The 18,125-nt window shown below is 40.7% G+C and overlaps 1 protein-coding gene and 1 long non-coding RNA gene across 2 annotated transcripts; one reads left to right on the plus strand and one right to left on the minus strand.

Moving 5' to 3' along the window:
- Positions 1-469: 469 nt before the first annotated feature.
- Positions 470-17,990, minus strand: LOC137402107 (uncharacterized). Its single transcript, XR_010979461.1, has 4 exons — positions 17,898-17,990; positions 3,721-3,811; positions 1,038-1,180; positions 470-740 (listed from the first exon to the last, which is right to left on the minus strand). It is a non-coding gene; the product is annotated as an uncharacterized lncRNA (long non-coding RNA).
- Positions 15,554-17,664, plus strand: LOC137401829 (uncharacterized). The gene is made up of 2 exons (XM_068088301.1): positions 15,554-16,135; positions 17,638-17,664. The coding sequence occupies exons 1-2, from the start codon at positions 15,554-15,556 to the stop codon at positions 17,662-17,664; spliced, it is 609 nt and encodes a 202-aa protein (XP_067944402.1).
- Positions 17,991-18,125: the final 135 nt, after the last annotated feature.

The following is an 18,125-nucleotide window of genomic DNA, read 5'->3' on the forward strand; positions in this document are numbered from 1 at the left end:
CAAATTTATAAACATAAAGTTGAATATCTCATATGAAAAGTGCGAGTAAAAGTGTATATTGATGTAGTACATGTATTCCCAAAAGATATTGCAAAATTATCAATGTTGCCATATGCTATGGGCTAACATGTCAGATAGCTAGGTGTACAAACTGATTTCAAATGCATACACACTGGTACATCGTACGCTGATTGCAGTCTGCCATGAATATAAATGTTGGGTCTTGGGTGTTATGCAAACAGCATCAGCAAACTCGTAGAAAACAAGCGACAAATGGTACACTTTTCTAGACATACTGTGAAAGGCTACACATGACTAAAGACGACCAGTCGGCTGAGCCTTGATCTGAGATTCCTTTGTTAGCTGCTACCTTTGTAGCCTCCTGATGAATTATAATCCTGAAATATCTGGAGGTGATATTTTAACTAACGTTGCGCTGTGCAGTGGAACGAGCATGGACATCCCTGATGCAAATTGCTTTGTAAAACCGATGAAAGAGTTTTAGTGACCACCAGCTTGTGTATGTCTGCAGTGATTCCTTGTAAGTCGACACCCTGCCGTATGCTCAGTTCTGAGCCTAGACATATCTTTGTGATGACAGGATGAGGTGGAAACATACCACCTCTATCTTTTACACTGATTAGTATCACATCATCCCCTGATGCGTAAACCTGGACAGGAGGCTATAAAGCTGGTGCAGTCATTGCAGTTGAGTTTTAAGCTCTGTACCTCATAACCTGCTAAATAAATATCATATGCTAATATTATTATAAAAAGCATATGTATCAACCATAAAATAAATTTAACTACATATCGCTGATCTGCTGCAGTATTATTTCAAGCCACTCTGCTTTCTGTATATCTGCTTTATACACTAACAATAAGGGAAAGTAGCTAATACCAAAATACATTTATATACCCAAATTATGCACCACAATATGAGCAGCCATGCAGTTTAGCATATGCAGCAAGGCTGCAATGTGTGCCAGATATTTTGTTTTGTAGAAAACCTGGATATATTGGTCATATTTACCTACCGATGCACTCCACTATGTTCGAGCCAGACCTTGACAGTTCGATTTCCAGCTGTTCGCTTGATTTCAAATCATCATGGAAGTCATCGTCACCTTCTACATGACTCTTTCTTGGTTTAGATGAGAGAAGTAGAGGCAGGAGCCATCTGTGTCATTAAAATCACGTTTTAATTGCATAACACAATTGCAAAGAATGTTATTTTTAATAAATTTCGGTAGGTCTCAGGATCTTTTCATGAGTGACATCGGAATACTGTGCCAAAACTTATCCAAAGTTTCCAAACCCGCCATTGTACCTACCACTTAGATTTAATAGCAATTAATTTTAAAAATATTATTAAATTCACATAAAAGCTTTGCATCCATAAAGCTGGTTGCCGTATGACATTAAATAATACTCAGCATTTAGGTGGCTGAATGGCATGTGGTAGAGTCGCAAGTGGTGATAAGTGAGCATGCTAGTCACAGTAAATGTAATAAACATGGGCTAGTTAAGTTGAATCAAAAAGCACTAGAAACAGTATTGCTGTTTTTCTAGCAAAAAAGCCATTTTAAAGCTGATCTAAAAAATAGGTGCGAGCTTAGCAACAAGGGTAGTTACCATTTTTAGAACACATTCTCCTATTCTGTAATATATTTGATTGTTAATGTGTTTGCTTGCAGATTTCGATGCCATCTACCAAGTCCAGCATACTAATAAGTTAAGACGAAGAATCATAGTGCTATACTTTTAAAATTATAAAATAAAACACATTTGTCTACCTTTGGGTTGTTATGTATAGAGTTCCATTATAACATGTTTTATAGAGAAAACAAATAAAGCAATTGAGGATTTCAGGCCTATGCCAACAATAATAAGTCTGACAAAGATACTGATGCTCAGCAAACCAAGCCAATCAAGGATTAACCAGATTTTTGAGAATACAATAGAAACACTCATGAAGAGATCTGCCATCTTACAATATTCAGTTATGAGATACACAGTTTTACAAGCAACTTGTGTGGAGTATAGTATAGAAGTTAGTGATGTACTTGCGGTTATTATACAATGTATATAGTTAAAATCAATACACTCAGATTTTCAACAGTTTTGCTGGAAACAATTTGCTGTTAGAAAGTTGCTGGCAGCAAAATCACAAACTACTATCTACAACCACCACAAACATGCTGCTTCAGTAATGAACTTGTCAATTGAATAGTTCACTGATGACATAGAAATTGTAATGACCCTCTGTTTAAAGGATTATTAACTTTAAGTGCTGGATTGGTGGTTCAAGTAGTTGGTTTATGATTTGCGAATTTATAAAGGACTGTATTTTAGGTGTAGATTTAATGTCAAGAATTAGACTGGTTTGTTTTAGTTAAAAAACTTTAAAACAGAATATATTTATTAAAAATTCAAACTTTCAATTGCAAAAACATGAAATATATGAAGGCTAATCAAGTCAATGGCCGATGCTCATTGCGCAAGTCTAAAAATATAAAGAGTGATACAAGAGCAGAGTGATACGTAGAGCGTGAGTAAAATATGGAGTTCGAATTGTTTCTGATCTACACAGGCTTATATATGTTTGCCTAATCAGTCAGGCAATCGTCACATCCGTAGATCACAGACGATTGGGCGCTGCAAAGCTTCCTAGGCAGTAAGCGAGTAAGTACAAGGAAGCAGATAACATTTATGCTAAGCAGTAAAATAGCAGGTGCTAGGAAGTTGGAATAATAAATCTGCGTGTCAGGCTAGCAAGTAGCCTGGGCATGGCTCTCGTGGGGATTGGGAGAGAGAGCCTGGGACACATCGCAACACGCGGGGAAGACAACTCTAAAAGCCGACTTCTGAAGTCGCTAATATCACAATCGTTATTTCCAAAGGAGTATCATGTGACGGTCTTATTTATGATCTTCGCGAGTATTATGTATTATTTTTAATCTGAATTGGCAGCAAACAAACGCTGGTTAGTAAGTATGAAATGTTGGTTGCATAATAAATCAATAACGACAGTTATATTATTTCATATGTTCAATTAATTATGTTTTGATTTAATTATAATAAAAAATTGAATCAATTGAATAAAAAAAATTCACAATAACAATACAAACATAGCAAACGAATAGCAATAGAACAACAAAAATGAATTGCACGCTGCTAGTAAAGAAAAGTTTATCTAGTAAAAAGTAATCTCAGTTTTATTTTACTCACGAGTATTATTATTCGCGACAGTTATTATGAACAACTCGGATCTACCACTGCAAAACGGTGCCATCTGAAAGCAAATACTCTTTCCGAAGCCAATAGGAAGAACTATAAATTGGTCAAAACCTGCGATAATATGTTGTAAAACTTGAGACTGTTTTGGTCTCAGTGTGACTATGCCTAGCTTTGATAGATGAATTTTGAATGGCTCCATTTTCATCAGTATAGGAAATGAAACTGCTAACGTGAAAACGCAAGAGAATAGTAGCCTATGGTTCCTATCGTTTTATTATCAAACGAGGTATTTCGTAACCACCAAGCCTATCAAAAAAATAGCGCTTTTTACTAGATCAAGTCACGTTACCGTGACAATAAGCTTTTAAACGCGCCACATCTAATACATCGTGAGATACGAATCTAACGACACGCTTTCATTAGTATCAGTCTGAGCGTCATATGTAACATATGTCGCTTGTTTTGCAGAAGTTATCTTACCTTTTTTTCGCTATGTGTCCCAGGCTCTCTCTCCATATCCACCACGAGAGCCATGCCCAGGCTAGCTAGCAAGAGTCCAGAAAGCTGTTTCCTAATCACATCAGAAATGGTTAAATAAAAGGGGATGAGTGGTTATGTAAGAGGTGTATAATACTCTTAAGACAGGATGCATAAATACTAATATAGAAGTTGAATAACATGATGAGTTCCTTTGTTTCACAATGACAAGTATTCATGGGGTGTGTAACTGAAGATTACAAATGCTGGTCGCTTCACAAAATGGCACCACAATGCACGATTATATTAGCTCAAAATTCAAAGGCAGACACTACCACTGAAGCTGCAATAAATTAGAACTGGAAACAATTGCCAAAAATGAACTAAAGTCAGATATATGCTTCTACTGAGAATACCCTCTAGAGAAGAAAAAAAACATCAGTTTCTATTAAGCCCCTACAACAAACTAATAAGCATTAAACCTGACACCACTGCCCTACTAGAGCAGATACACGATGTGACCAACCAACAATATTCGTTATAATAGCTTTTGCATAACATAAGTTTCCTCCTAAAAGCAGAAAGCTAAATCTAACAGACTAAAGCTGCGGTCACAGCAGCCGATTTTGGGTCAATTCTCTGACCAATTTTTCTACTGACCGAGAATCGTATCGTGTGAACAGCGCAAACAAGCCTGATACCGATATAGTCCAAAGAGAAAATTTTTTTTCAAAGCCGATATTTTATTTGAGTAGCCAATGACATCTTTTTTACCGTGAGTCATAGTGTCATTAAAGCCTGGTTTCCATATGACAGCACAATGATTGTGCGCAGCCCAGTGATCGTGCACAATGCATTTTATAGGCCGCAATGCGGTGTTTCCATCTCGCGCGTAGGCACCACGCTTGCATTGGACAGAGTGGATAATTTCCTTACTTTTTCGTAGGAGAGACAGATTTCTTCGGAAAACAGCCCTCCGTTTGAATTATGGGATGGGTTGACAAGGTCTAGCGGTGTATTGTGGGATACATAATCGTGCGCACCCATCGCAAGGACCCATTCTGTTGGATCCTTGCGATTAGCGTACGCATGTCGCGCTATCGTCGTGTGTTGAAGTTTCCATATCACAGCTGGCCTACGCACGCAGGACGTCGCGGCCTTGTGCTGTCATATGGAAACCAGGCTTTAATATGAACACCATATTTGTCTTCACACCTGTGTATGCTATTGTCATAGCTTCACTCATGAGTAACAGCAACCCGGAAAACTGCTGTTATTATAATAGTTGAAGCACATTATGTTAGCAAAAGATCGTCCTCCTTATGGTTATCCATTATTAGCGATGAGCAGTGCAAAATAATCGGGCAGCTTGCTAAAAAAGTTCACTAAAAACATTGTAGGAAACAGTCAGCAAAATTCAAGGAGTGACTCACTAAAATATATCAGCTAAAGTTATCTGACCCTGCAAATAAAAAACGGACAAAATCACCCACTCTCAGATCAAACTTGGCCTCTGCACAATGGCTGATCTGAACGCAGATTAATACTAAAGCCTGGTTCACATATCGATCTCGAAACTCCGGCGGTAACTTGCGCAGCAAAACGCTTGCGGCACTAGGCTCGGTGGCATATGTTCACATATAAGCTACATCGCTAAACATAATCGAGGAATCACATAAAATGTTCGCTCGCCATGCCGTTTCTATAATGGTGACCTTCACCTGTACGAGCATTACATGAAGTTTTTGCCTGCGGCCTTTTGCGACATTTGAACAGCCCTAAACTATTGCGAGGCCGTCTGCAACTATCGGCGGTCCTTGGCTGTACCCGGTGCATAGGTTCCCATTTCACCGCTAATAGCATGCGGTGCTGTCGCCAGTACTTTGCGACGTGTATGGGAACAGGTGAGTGACCAGAGCACACATACACACACACAAACAAACTGCTTATGAATCATTCAATAAACTAGTGGACAACCAAAGCGACACAAATGATTGTCCATCCTGGTTAGGTTATTAAACTATTGAGGCACTCTGCTTGCGCAAACTCTAGTGCGTTCTATACAAGAGGTCAGAGGCTTTTCTGCTCCTTCCAACCTCGGACAAACAGCACAAACAAGCCTAATTGCCAAAGAAATAAGTATAACATCATAATTCATGTAGTAATTGGACAAGCACTGATCATTTTTAGTACCAAAGATAGCTGTGATTCTTTGTAAAGTGCTTAACCTCATCCTATTCTGATATTCGATATTCTAGAGCACTTGCACTATTTAATTGAAAAAATAAAATAAAAATCATGACTAGGCTGAATTATTAATAACAGTGACTATATACATGTAGAAACGTGTGTATACAAAGGTTACTGCTGCAGCAGAAGCTACTTTGAAAAACTATCGAAAAAGTTTTTATGGACGATACCAGTACAAATGTATAGCAATGAAGCACACCACGGTACTTTGTAGATTTAGCGATTGCTTTATAAGAAACCAAAAATAGGAATGTAGCAGGACATCTGAAATTGAAACGTCACATTAAAAGAGAGGTAATGGATTTTAAAATGACTTTATAAAAATGAAACAAATGGTAATATTAGTTAATAGTAAAAATTACATATACATTTAGTTAGTAACCTACAATCGCAATACGGATACTGAAAAAAAGATGGCCGAAAATCACAATCTTGTGGCTAGTTATGCGTGTTTGCAAACTTGCGATTACAATCTTCGCAAGTTTAAATCCTCTGCGAAGCGAATTTTTTATTACTAAAACTATCCGTATACAACTGGACCGACCGACAAACGCTCACATTTATATATAGATTGAATGTCATCCGCTGCTTACAGTATTGCATTTTAACATATTGCGCAATTTATTTTACCATTGCTTTAACTTATTGAATAATTATATTAATTACACTAACTATCATGGTTGTTTTACTTTAATTTTGGTCAGCTGCCAATGACATCTTCGATAACATAACGACTTTGGAGAGACCTCTGCAAAAGGCTATGTAATATTGTATAGCCCTTCGGACCTCTATAGAACCTCTCAGCTATGTATGCATGTATGGACCACGTGATGTAATGGAAGGTGCACCAGTAATAGATTCGCTTACTTGAAACACAGCCTTTTAGTAATGTTGCAAAGGTGACACGCTAAAGCCGTGGTCACGCGATGACCGAACTGACTTAGGTTTGGAGGTTAGTTTACTTTGGGTCGGCTAAGCCACATGTCACATGGCATCTGAAGTCAGTTCGCCTCCTAGATACCATACGCATGGAGACAGGACACTGTTTCATTGGTAGTTTTTATGTATTTAAACTAAATATTTCTATTGTAAACAAAAAACTTTGAGGAACAATTATTAATTATTATTACACAGCAGACTTATCAGAAGATCGTTCAGCTGCTCAGAATAAATCACTCGATAGAAAAATTTTGCCAAACCTTCCATCAACAAAATTATACTTTTTGTTAATAGATGAATGTTTTTCTATGCTGAGTACATAACAAACAAAAACAGTCTTCATCATAGTACTGTGGTTTTACATAAATAAAACAGGCAACGATTATTCATCATGATGAGTATGACACATTACTTATATTCTACAGGAAATAAAACCACAACCATTTTTTAACATTTATGCAAAACTCAAGCACAACATCTTACATTCATGCAACACAATCACAAGTCCGGGAGAGCCTGGTCATACAACTGACAGCGACGTTGTTTTGTGTCATTTAGTTCATTTCGGCTCTCACGTGACCACTGACCACCCTTAAAGAGTATTGATGAGTAAGAAATTTGTAAGCTGCGAGTCTAAGATACACTGGTAACTGCTCAGTTGAGCGATAATCCCATTGAAATACAATTCTTGGATAATACTGTGATAGTGTGGCATCATGCGGATCGATCACCCATAGACTCCCCTTCAATCTATTGCATGTGCGTTTCTATTAATAAGACAAAACTGTCACCATAGAGCTATAAGCTGGGCTGACTAATACTTTTTAACGAATGCCATAGCTGTTTAGTAGTTAAAAGTTACCGGAGAAGTGGAATTGTCTGCTCCAAGGAGAGATAGCTTTATTGTTGCAACAGTATGTGTAGACGTGAACAGAGCCGTATAGCACCCATGTGAGCTCTACGACTCTGAGAGTGAATTTTAAAAAGCTGAAGTTTTTGTTGTTGATGAAAAGCAGCTTAGCCTCCAAAGCTTTAGTTTTAGTTTTAAAGGTTGACTTGCGACAAAATTCACATTACAGTTATTTGGTATCAAAAGATTCACCATGTCTTACATTGTTGTGTTGTAGGTGCCAAATATGTGGAAATGTGATTACAAGCTCTTGAAAGCTCAAAAACAAAAAGCCGCCGTAAATTGGAATCTGTTTATTTCTCTGACGTAGTTCTGACAGTTTGGTTATTGTCTTGTTACGTGATGTTGTCATGTGAATTGAAAGGCCAATAAAAAGCTCCATATAAAACTTATCGTAGCACTAGTTTATGACAAACACTTCGGGTTTTACCGAAGACCCCATATCAAATATAGATGCGCGCTACTTTCAATTTTGTTTTGGCTTGATTTAATCAAGTCGTAATCTGATCATGTGACCCAATACTTCGCAAATAATTTTTGCAGCAATTTTCGAATATCACATGTGACCAACAGGCTCGTCATGATTATCAGACAATGATATGTACGCCTTCGAACTAAGGATAGAAAGTTTAACGACTTTTTACGGTAAGTTATAATATATCAGAGCTAAAAGTGACTGCATTACAATGACGATAAAATAGACGCGTAAGAACAATAGACCTGGTTTTATTGAATGTGTGAAATATATTTGTGAAAATATTTCGACGAATGAGGTTGCATGAAAGTGTAAACAGAAACCATCCTGTAACAACTACGTCCCGTTTGAGCCGCTTTGGAAAGAGAATTCAAACTACGGCGGTCTCATGTGGCTGCGATTAACTGTTGGTTTTTTTAGCTTTTAAAAGCTTTTAATCACATTCCCATATAATTTGCACCTACAACACAACAGAATAAGACATGGTGCATCTTTTGATATCAAATAACTGTAATGTGAATTTTGTTGCAAGTCAACCTTTAACAATAGGTCATATATAACAATCTTATTTTTTGTTCATGAAATGACGAGAACACCTATTGTAGGTTTTCGTAAACAGTGTTAAATAATACAGTGTGATATTCACTGTTCTTTTGAAACCTTTGGCTCAGTTTTTGTCGTTGCTTGTCACAGTAGATATTACAAATAATTAACAAAACAATGAAGTGTTCAGTTATTGTTATTAGCTTGCTTATATGACATTGTCAATTTACTAAACAAATCTTCCTTTTGCAATTACAAAATAGTTTGCGCCCATCTGGGGCATTGGTCAGTAATGACACAAGAAACAACCATCGTAACCGAGACTGTCAACTTGCAGAAAATTCTCACATAGATGATTTATACAGCTTAAAGGCAATTACGCGGCTATATCAAACAGTCAGTTCACATACCCGTTGAAATGATTGTTGTATTGTCAGATTTGCTCTTTACAAAATAAGAAAAAGGGGGATGCACCTTCAAAAAAATTTCCAAACCTTTATGCAATCTTGTTGTTGAATTTAACTCGAAGAGAGATTATCTCATTTATATCAAATTGTAAAAATCACAATTAGATAAATTACAGAATTTAAAACTTACAGTTACTACATGGTCATGTCATAATAATTAGTCTACATGTATTTGCTAGAATAGACCATGGATCCGCATAAAGTTACTTCCACTTGGCAATGCTTAAATAATTTTGGCAAAGATAAATTTTCTTAGAATCGTGTAACATATTAGCAGACAAATCACTGAAAATTATGTTTTTTTGCAAGGAATGTTAGAAGTGAAAAGGTTGCTTTGCTTGTTGTCTGATGGATTATTTTTGGACTCAACAAAGTTTCATGCTGTAAATAAAAAATGATTATTGAGTCTTGACTGACAACTTGCAACTTCGTTTTTCTTTTCAGTCTGTACAATAAATAGTTGTGTAACATAAACATGATGTACTGCTCACAAAAGAATCACCTCAAAATCTCTTTCTCATAAAAGAGTCTTCAACTTATTCACTACGTAATTCATTTTAGGTTGAACATAATTAATTTGTATCAACAAAAGCCATTCAAACAGCTGCTCACAAAATGGGTCAGGCCAAACAAGGCAAGTCTTCGTCGGATGCGATGAAATTCGTATGCTCTCTACGAGCGCGTTTCAGAGCTTTTGTGCTTATAGATGTTGGGAATCATCCGAAATTAACGTTTCACATGAAATGAATACAATGTAATAAAAAAAGTGGGCGACAATTACGACACCGAGTTTCCACCATTGTCGTCGCAGAACAAAACCCTTAAAACAGAAATGATAGCCCTAAAAAGGGCTGAGGTGGTTGGTGAGACTACTGGCACTCAAAAATCGATTTTGACTGGTAGCCCGAGAGGGTCACTGTCGTCCCCGATAGGATCTACTGATGGGCGAATGGTCTTGGACCCGACTTCATGCTTGTAAAAGCGAATGAGCTGTCAATCAGTGTGTACCCGTAATTGTAGACGTCAGAATGCGCAAGAGTTGATGACGTCTTTTCTAAGCCTATAATCCGGCAGCTTCAAATTGCTAACTCAACGGATCTATATTACGTTCATCGCAATTCAGACAAATTTGAATAGTCATTTATAAGGCGCACGCTTAACACTTGTTCAATGTAGAGTGTATGTATGTGTGATACTAGCAATTTTTTTTATGTTAACCATTTATTACCATATTGTTCTAAGATTTGCATGTTACTATACAGACACAAAAAAAATTATTATTACTCGTATTGCGTGATTAGTTAGTGACAAATGTTATCGTTTTTGTATTCGAAATATGTTATTGTGGAATTGGTTGACCTGATTACTGTGCAGCCAATCAATTTGTGGATTTTTCTTGGGATTGCTATATAACCTGCCAGTTTGATCATTGTTGTTGTGTTACTGCTTGGTACTGAGAGATATAACACCAATAAAGATACTGCGTTCTTTACAAACAAGCTCTGCTTGAGTTGAAAAGCAAATAGGTATAACATTCTTGTCACTGTTTCTGACTTTAGCATTGTGATATTAGCCAGCGTATCATAGCTGCATTCACTATAAGTGCTATCGACCGAACATCAAGAATTATTGCGCTTGGCTTGCTAGGGTGTAATAGTTGAGAAAAGTCACCATCGAGTCTGTTTATCGGCTCACCATCGAGTCTGTTTATCGGCTCACCATCGAGTCTGTTTATCAGCTCACTCTCGAGTCTGTTTATCGGCTCACTCTCGAGTCTGTTTATCGGCTCACCATCGAGTCTGTTTATCGGCTCACCATCGAGTCTGTTTATCGGCTCACCATCGAGTCTGTTTATCGGCTCACCATCGAGTCTGTTTATCGGCTCACCATCGAGTCTGTTTATCGGCTCACCATCGAGTCTGTTTATCGGCTCACCATCGAGTCTGTTTATCGGCTCACCCGCGAGTCTGTTTATCGGCTCACCCGCGAGTCTGTTTATCGGCTCACTCTCGAGTCTGTTTATCGGCTCACTCTCGAGTCTGTTTATCGGCTCACTCTCGAGTCTGTTTATCGGCTCACCCACAAGTCTGTTTATTGACTCATCAAGTTGTGTGAACTCGCTCTTGAGTTGGGAGTTGTCTATCCTTGTCGAGTAGAATTTACTTCACTGGTGGCAGCAGTGGGATATTTCTGCTAGAGCAATCTAGACGAACCCAGAATGCCTACACGCACTCGACGACAGAGGTTAGAAAAGGAAAGGTTAGAGAAAGAGAGGCTAGAAATGGAACGGGGGTGTCGTGACCATTACAGTGGTGATGAGGAAGAAATAGGGCGACCACACATGAAGGTAGCTGTCCCACCACATCATCCAATCCCCGCACCCACATTTGATGGAACAGAAGATGTAGACACATTCATCACTAGCTATGAAGCCATTGCTAAACATAATAGATGGAGTGATGCTGAGAAGAAGCTACGTCTTCGGCTATCCCTAAAGGGCCCTGCTACAATGGGAACTAATGGCGACTCATGTGAGGAAGTGTACGATAAGCTACAATCGCAGTATGAACTCACTACAGATATGGCAAATACTCTTTTGCGGGGGTTGAAGTTAAAACCTAAAGAAAGCATTCATAAATTTGGGGAAAAAGTAATGACATTGGTGAAAAAGGCGTACCCAAATTTAACGACTGATCAACAGGATCAACAAGCGAAACAGGAAGTTCTGTGTGCAGTGTCAACAATGCCACAATTGGCATGGACATTACGGTTGTCACCACCAAGTTCTCTCGCAGAGGCAGTCGATATCATCCATAAATATCGCTCAATGACAACTGCCGATGTAGGGATCCACCGGTTAGAGACAGAGGACGTCCAAGACCTGAAGAAGCAAATAGAGCTGCAGGCTGAAGAGTTTCGCAACTCTCAAAAGGAAATGCTGGATAAATTTGCTTCCATGCAAATGGAACTAACCCAGAAATTGGTGGAATCACAAAGACAGTTGGCAACCTCCCAGCGTGAGCTGTTAAATGGACTGGCGGCTAACCGGAGGCCTCGAACCACCAAGGACATACGCTGCTACAATTGCCAGGGTTTAGGACATATTTCTCGTGACTGCAGACAAAAGAAGGCGGGAAACGAATCAGTTCAGCAGTCATAGGCCCCGGACAAGCTGAACCAAACCTAAGGGGTGACACACTAGTTAGTTTCTGTCAACCTTCCGAGGCCACATCGTATTATGTTCGGGCTCAGGTAGGAAAGACAAAATTTACGCTTCTTCTCGATAGTGGTTGTTCCCGATCCATAATTCCTAAAAGAGTCCTACAACAGCTACCCCCGTCTTCCTTCACCCACCCCCTACCTGTTGAAGGCCAGGGTGTGCTTGCAGATGGCCAACGAATTCCATTGGAAGGGACAACAAAAGTCACATTGAAGTTGGGCAATGAAGTATTTGTAACGAACTTCATCATTGCCGAAATAGATAACCATATCCTGCTGGGTTTTGACTTCTTCAAGAACTTTAACTGCAAGATTGATTTCAAGAACAATTAGCTGGTCTGCCAAGGACAGAAGATCGATTGCTGCGCTGCCAACGGAGAGCCCTTGCAGGTCAAGGTACAGGCCAAATACACTACATCCATTCCACCCCGTAGTGAGAAGCTCGTTCAAGCTAGGTTGAATCGCGTTTGGAGGCATGGGGCAGCGTGTATAGAGCACACTGGTGGGCTGCCAGGGCTAGTAGTGGCCTCATCCATACATCAACCGAAAAATCAAGATGTCTGTATACGCATAATGAACTATTCAGATGCGGAAATGGAGCTGAAGTCGGGACAGGTCATAGCAAGCTGTTCCATAGTTGGGGCGGTGGAAGATAACCCAAACATGGGGCCGACCAACGGAGCGCTTCCGGAAGACCTTGAGAATGCTTTTCAACAATGGTGCCATAGGTTGGACGATAACCATGTAAAAAGGGCAATGGGATTATTGCAGAAAAATCAGTCAATTTTCAGTACAGGCAAGTATGATCTTGGAAGGACAGCTGTTGTCCAGCATACCATTCCTTTGGTTAGAGATGCACGACCCATCAAACAAAGGCCTTATCGGCATGGCCCGGTTCAAGAGGCAGAAATCGAAAAGCAAGTGCAAGAGCTCAAGGAACATGGCCTAGTCAAGGAGGGCCATGGCGCTTGGAGCTCCCCAGTTGTGTTGGTGAAAAAGAAAGACGGCAGCTGGCGCTTCTGTGTGGACTACCGTAAGCTGAACGAACTCACCACCAAGGATGCATACCCTCTCCCTAGAATTGATGATAGCTTGGATGCCTTGGGTGGTAGCAAGTGGTTCAGTACTCTAGATGTTGCCAGTGGCTATTGGCAAGTGGAGCTAGAAAGTTCTGCCAAGGAAGCTGCCGCTTTTACTACTAGATCCGGTCTTTGGGAGTGGCAAGTTCTTCCTTTTGGCCTTACCTCAGCACCATCTACATTCGAACGATTAATGGAAACAGTTCTACGGGGCTTGCATTGGCGCACACTGTTGATCTACCTAGATGACATAATTGTGTTCTCTGCCGATTTTGACCCTCACCTAGAATGCTTAGAAGAGGTCTTTCACAGACTCCAGGCTGCCGGATTAAAGCTGAAGCCATCTAAATGCACGCTTTTCGGGGAGAGGGTACATTACCTGGGGCATGTGGTGAGCGCTGATGGGGTGGAAACCGATGCGACCAAAATTGAAGCTGTTAGCGAATGGCCCTTGCCCAAGCATAAGTCTGATGTCAGGGCCTTTCTGGTCACTTGTGGGTATTACCGCAGGTTCATTGCAAATTATGCAGAGTTATCTCGACCACTCAGCCAGTTGTGTTCTACCCGAGCAGAATTTTGCTGGGACAACGAGTGTCAGCATGCCTTTCAGACTCTCAAGAATCATCTGACAACTGCGCCGGTGCTGGCCTATCCGGACTACTCGAAACCATTCATTCTAGATACGGACGCAAGCCAAGTGGCTTCTGGAGCGGTCCTGGCACAAGAACAAGGTGGTCAAGAGAGAGTAATTGCATACTATTCTAAGATGCACTCACCGGAAGAAGCGAACTATTGTGTGACGCGGCTGGAGCTACTGGCTATTGTGAAGGCCCTAAAACATTTCCGTCCGCAACTATATGGACGGAGATTTGAGATACGCACTGACCATGCCAGCTTGCCATGGTTACTGCGAGCTTCAACGCCGACAGGTCAGCTAGCCCGATGGTTTGAGGTACTCTCGGAATTCGAATTTACCTTGAAGCACCGCAAGGGGCTGAAACATAATAATGCAGACGGACTAAGTCGGCAGATCTGCCAAGATTGCAAGCAATGCCAACGCTACCTTGTTCCCGAAGCATCCCAAATGCAGCCAGTACGCATTGATGCAGTATCCACTCATCTAGCGGGACAGCAAATTGATTTGGCCAAGGCTCAGGAGTTGGATGAGCACATTGGCGATGTGTATCATGGGGTCCGGGAACAGAAACCCCCTTCAGACCGGTACCTGGGATGGCAGGCAGAAAAGCTAGTTAAATTATGGGAGCACCTAAAATTAGACGAATCTGGTGTGCTGCACGTAGAGTTGCCTTATCAAAGTAGATGAGTCTCAAGGGTGATATGTCCCCGTGTTAAACAAGCAGAGGTAACACAGACCGCGCACCAATCAGCCCATCTTGGTTTTAATAAGACCCTGGCCATAATCCGCCAAAATTGGTTTTGGCCTGGCATGACGAGTTATGTCAGGAAGTGGGTGAATGGATGTGTTGCTTGTCAGAAAGCAAAACCAGCACTCCACCGACACTCTGATCCCCAAAACAAGCTGGGGGCCGGAAGACCCTGGCAGGTTATTGCGGTAGATTTATGTGGGCCCCTGCCAGAGACTACCGACGGTAACACCCAGATTTTAGTCCTCGCAGATCATTTCACCAGATGGGACGACGCCATTCCAATCCGTGATGGGCAGGCCTCAACAGTAGCTAAGGTTCTAGATGAGCGAGTGTTTAGCTACTTTGGGATCCCTGAAACAATACACACGGACCAAGGAGCACAGTTTGAGTCAGCTCTATTTAGGGCCTGCTGTGAATTATGGAACTGCAAGAAAACCCGTTGCGCTCCCTATCATCCCCAGGGAAATTCGATAGTGGAAAGATTGAACCGGACACTGGGAAATTCCTTGAGGGCTATGCTGGCCGAGTCAGAACACCAGGAATGGGATCGCCTAGTGCCCCAAATCATGCGGATCATACGGGCTACGCCACATCGAAGCACTGGAGAGACGCCCAACTCATTGATGCTAGGGCGAAATGTCCGACTGCCGCATGACCTCCTGGTCAACTACCCAACCGGGTTGGATTTTACAGGGGATGAGTATGCTGCACAACTACAAAAAGACATGCAGACCGCATACATAAAACTACGACAGCATCAAAAATGCAAACCTCGGACGGATGACAGTGAAGAAGAGCCAAAATTTGTCAAAGGTGATCAAATCTGGCTCAAATCATACTTTAAGACAAAAGGTAGAGGAACAAAACTTCAACCCAAGTATGTCGGGCCTTACCGCATTACGAAATCTCTGCCCTATCAAACGTACGAAATGGAGCGAAACGGAAAATTGTCTGTACAGCACGAAGGCCGGATTAAACTGTACCAGGAAGCTGGTACAAGCGCTCCTCCGGGAGAGAATGCTCGGGCTCGCAGACCAAGCTTTGTGGGAAGTGCAGAAGAGGTAGCAACTAGTTTTGAGCCCGAACCCCCTGCCGCGGAAACGTCAGTGAAGCCAACCAACCCTGACGTAAAGCAGCGACCTTCTAGGGTAAGAAAGAAGCCAATGCATCTACAAAATTATTGGCTCAACAAAATGCAAACAGACAATGATAAGCTATCAGCCATTCTGAGACAGAATTCTGCCTTAGGAGGGGACAGTGTAATAAAAAAAGTGGACGACAATTACGACACCGAGTTTTCACCATTGTCGTCGCAGAACAAAACCCTTAAAACGGAAATGATAGCCCTAAAAAGGGCTGAGGTGGTTGGTGAGACTACTGGCACTCAAAAATCGATTTTGACTGGTAGCCCGAGAGGGTCACTGTCGTCCCCGATAGGATCTACCGATGGGCGAATGGTCTTGGACCCGACTTCATGCTTGTAAAAGCGAATGAGCTGTCAATCAGTGTGTACCCGTAATTGTAGACGTCAGAATGCGCAAGAGCTGATGACGTCTTTTCTAAGCCTATAATCCGGCAGCTTCAAATTGCTAACTCAACGGATCTATATTACGTTCATCGCAATTCAGACAAATTTGAATAGTCATTTATAAGGCGCACGCTTAACACTTGTTCAATGTAGAGTGTATGTATGTGTGATACTAGCAATTTTTTTTATGTTAACCATTTATTACCATATTGTTCTAAGATTTGCATGTTACTATACAGACACAAAAAAAATTATTATTACTCGTATTGCGTGATTAGTTAGTGACAAATGTTATCGTTTTTGTATTCGAAATATGTTATTGTGGAATTGGTTGACCTGATTACTGTGCAGCCAATCAATTTGTAGATTTTTCTTGGGATTGCTATATAACCTGCCAGTTTGATCATTGTTGTTGTGTTACTGCTTGGTACTGAGAGATGTAACACCAATAAAGATACTGCGTTCTTTACAAACAAGCTCTGCTTGAGTTGAAAAGCAAATAGGTATAACATTCTTGTCACTGTTTCTGACTTTAGCATTGTGATATTAGCCAGCGTATCATAGCTGCATTCACTATAAGTGCTATCGACCGAACATCAAGAATTATTGCGCTTGGCTTGCTAGGGTGTAATAGTTGAGAAAAGTCACCATCGAGTCTGTTTATCGGCTCACCATCGAGTCTGTTTATCGGCTCACCATCGAGTCTGTTTATCGGCTCACTCTCGAGTCTGTTTATCGGCTCACTCTCAAGTCTGTTTATCGGCTCACCATCGAGTCTGTTTATCGGCTCACCATCGAGTCTGTTTATCGGCTCACCATCGAGTCTGTTTATCGGCTCACCATCGAGTCTGTTTATCGGCTCACTCTCGAGTCTGTTTATCGGCTCACTCTCGAGTCTGTTTATCGGCTCACCCACAAGTCTGTTTATTGACTCATCAAGTTGTGTGAACTCGCTCTTGAGTTGGGAGTTGTCTATCCTTGTCGAGTAGAATTTACTTCAACAAATGCTATATATATAATACTTATAAGAATCCTTTACTGTCAGTTTCACATGAGCACACACTACAATAGTCTCCATACTAAGCATTTGAACCAAGAAAATTTGAATCCATTCACTTGTAGCGACAAAAAGAGAACCAAACCACATAATATAAAAAAGCTCCAATGAGGGGCTTCCGTCTGATTTAAATTGTCTGTAAGCCCCACAGAGGGGCTTATAGTAGTGCATGAGTTAAATCGGTCACCACAAGGCAAATATGGTATTCATTATTCGATATCAAGTTGATTTCAACCATTCGGGCACCATTTTCGCAGGTTTGCGAGTGTGCAGTGGCTTTGTGTAAGGCAGTTTTGTAACTGATCAACAATTTGAGGTTTCTTACCAAATAGCGTCAAATCACGTCCATTAGTAGTGAATAAATCACTCGGCGATATTTATTCAGAACTCTTTTAGCAGTTTTAACACAACATCATGAGTACAGGCAGCGGTAATCACATGGGTAGTTTCAGAAAAAATCACCAACTTGTCGGAATCTCCAACAGGTATTCGGCGTTAAGTATGACTCGCTTGGTCTTCCATAACCGTGGTTTTACGACGTTTTGTCAGTTTA

The sequence above is a fragment of the Watersipora subatra genome, chromosome 8 (genome assembly GCF_963576615.1).
Source record: "Watersipora subatra chromosome 8, tzWatSuba1.1, whole genome shotgun sequence".
Lineage (NCBI taxonomy): Eukaryota > Metazoa > Bryozoa > Gymnolaemata > Cheilostomatida > Watersiporidae > Watersipora > Watersipora subatra.

What these genes read in the sequence shown, in the direction of transcription:
- LOC137401829 (XM_068088301.1), top strand. Translation starts at nt 15,554, where the DNA reads ATGCGGATCATACGGGCTACGCCACATCGAAGCACTGGAGAGACGCCC. An exon ending in TAAAGCAGCGACCTTCTAGG is followed by an intron (nt 16,136 to 17,637) that starts GTAAGAAAGAAG and finishes ATTCACTTGTAG; the next exon opens with CGACAAAAAGAGAACCAAAC.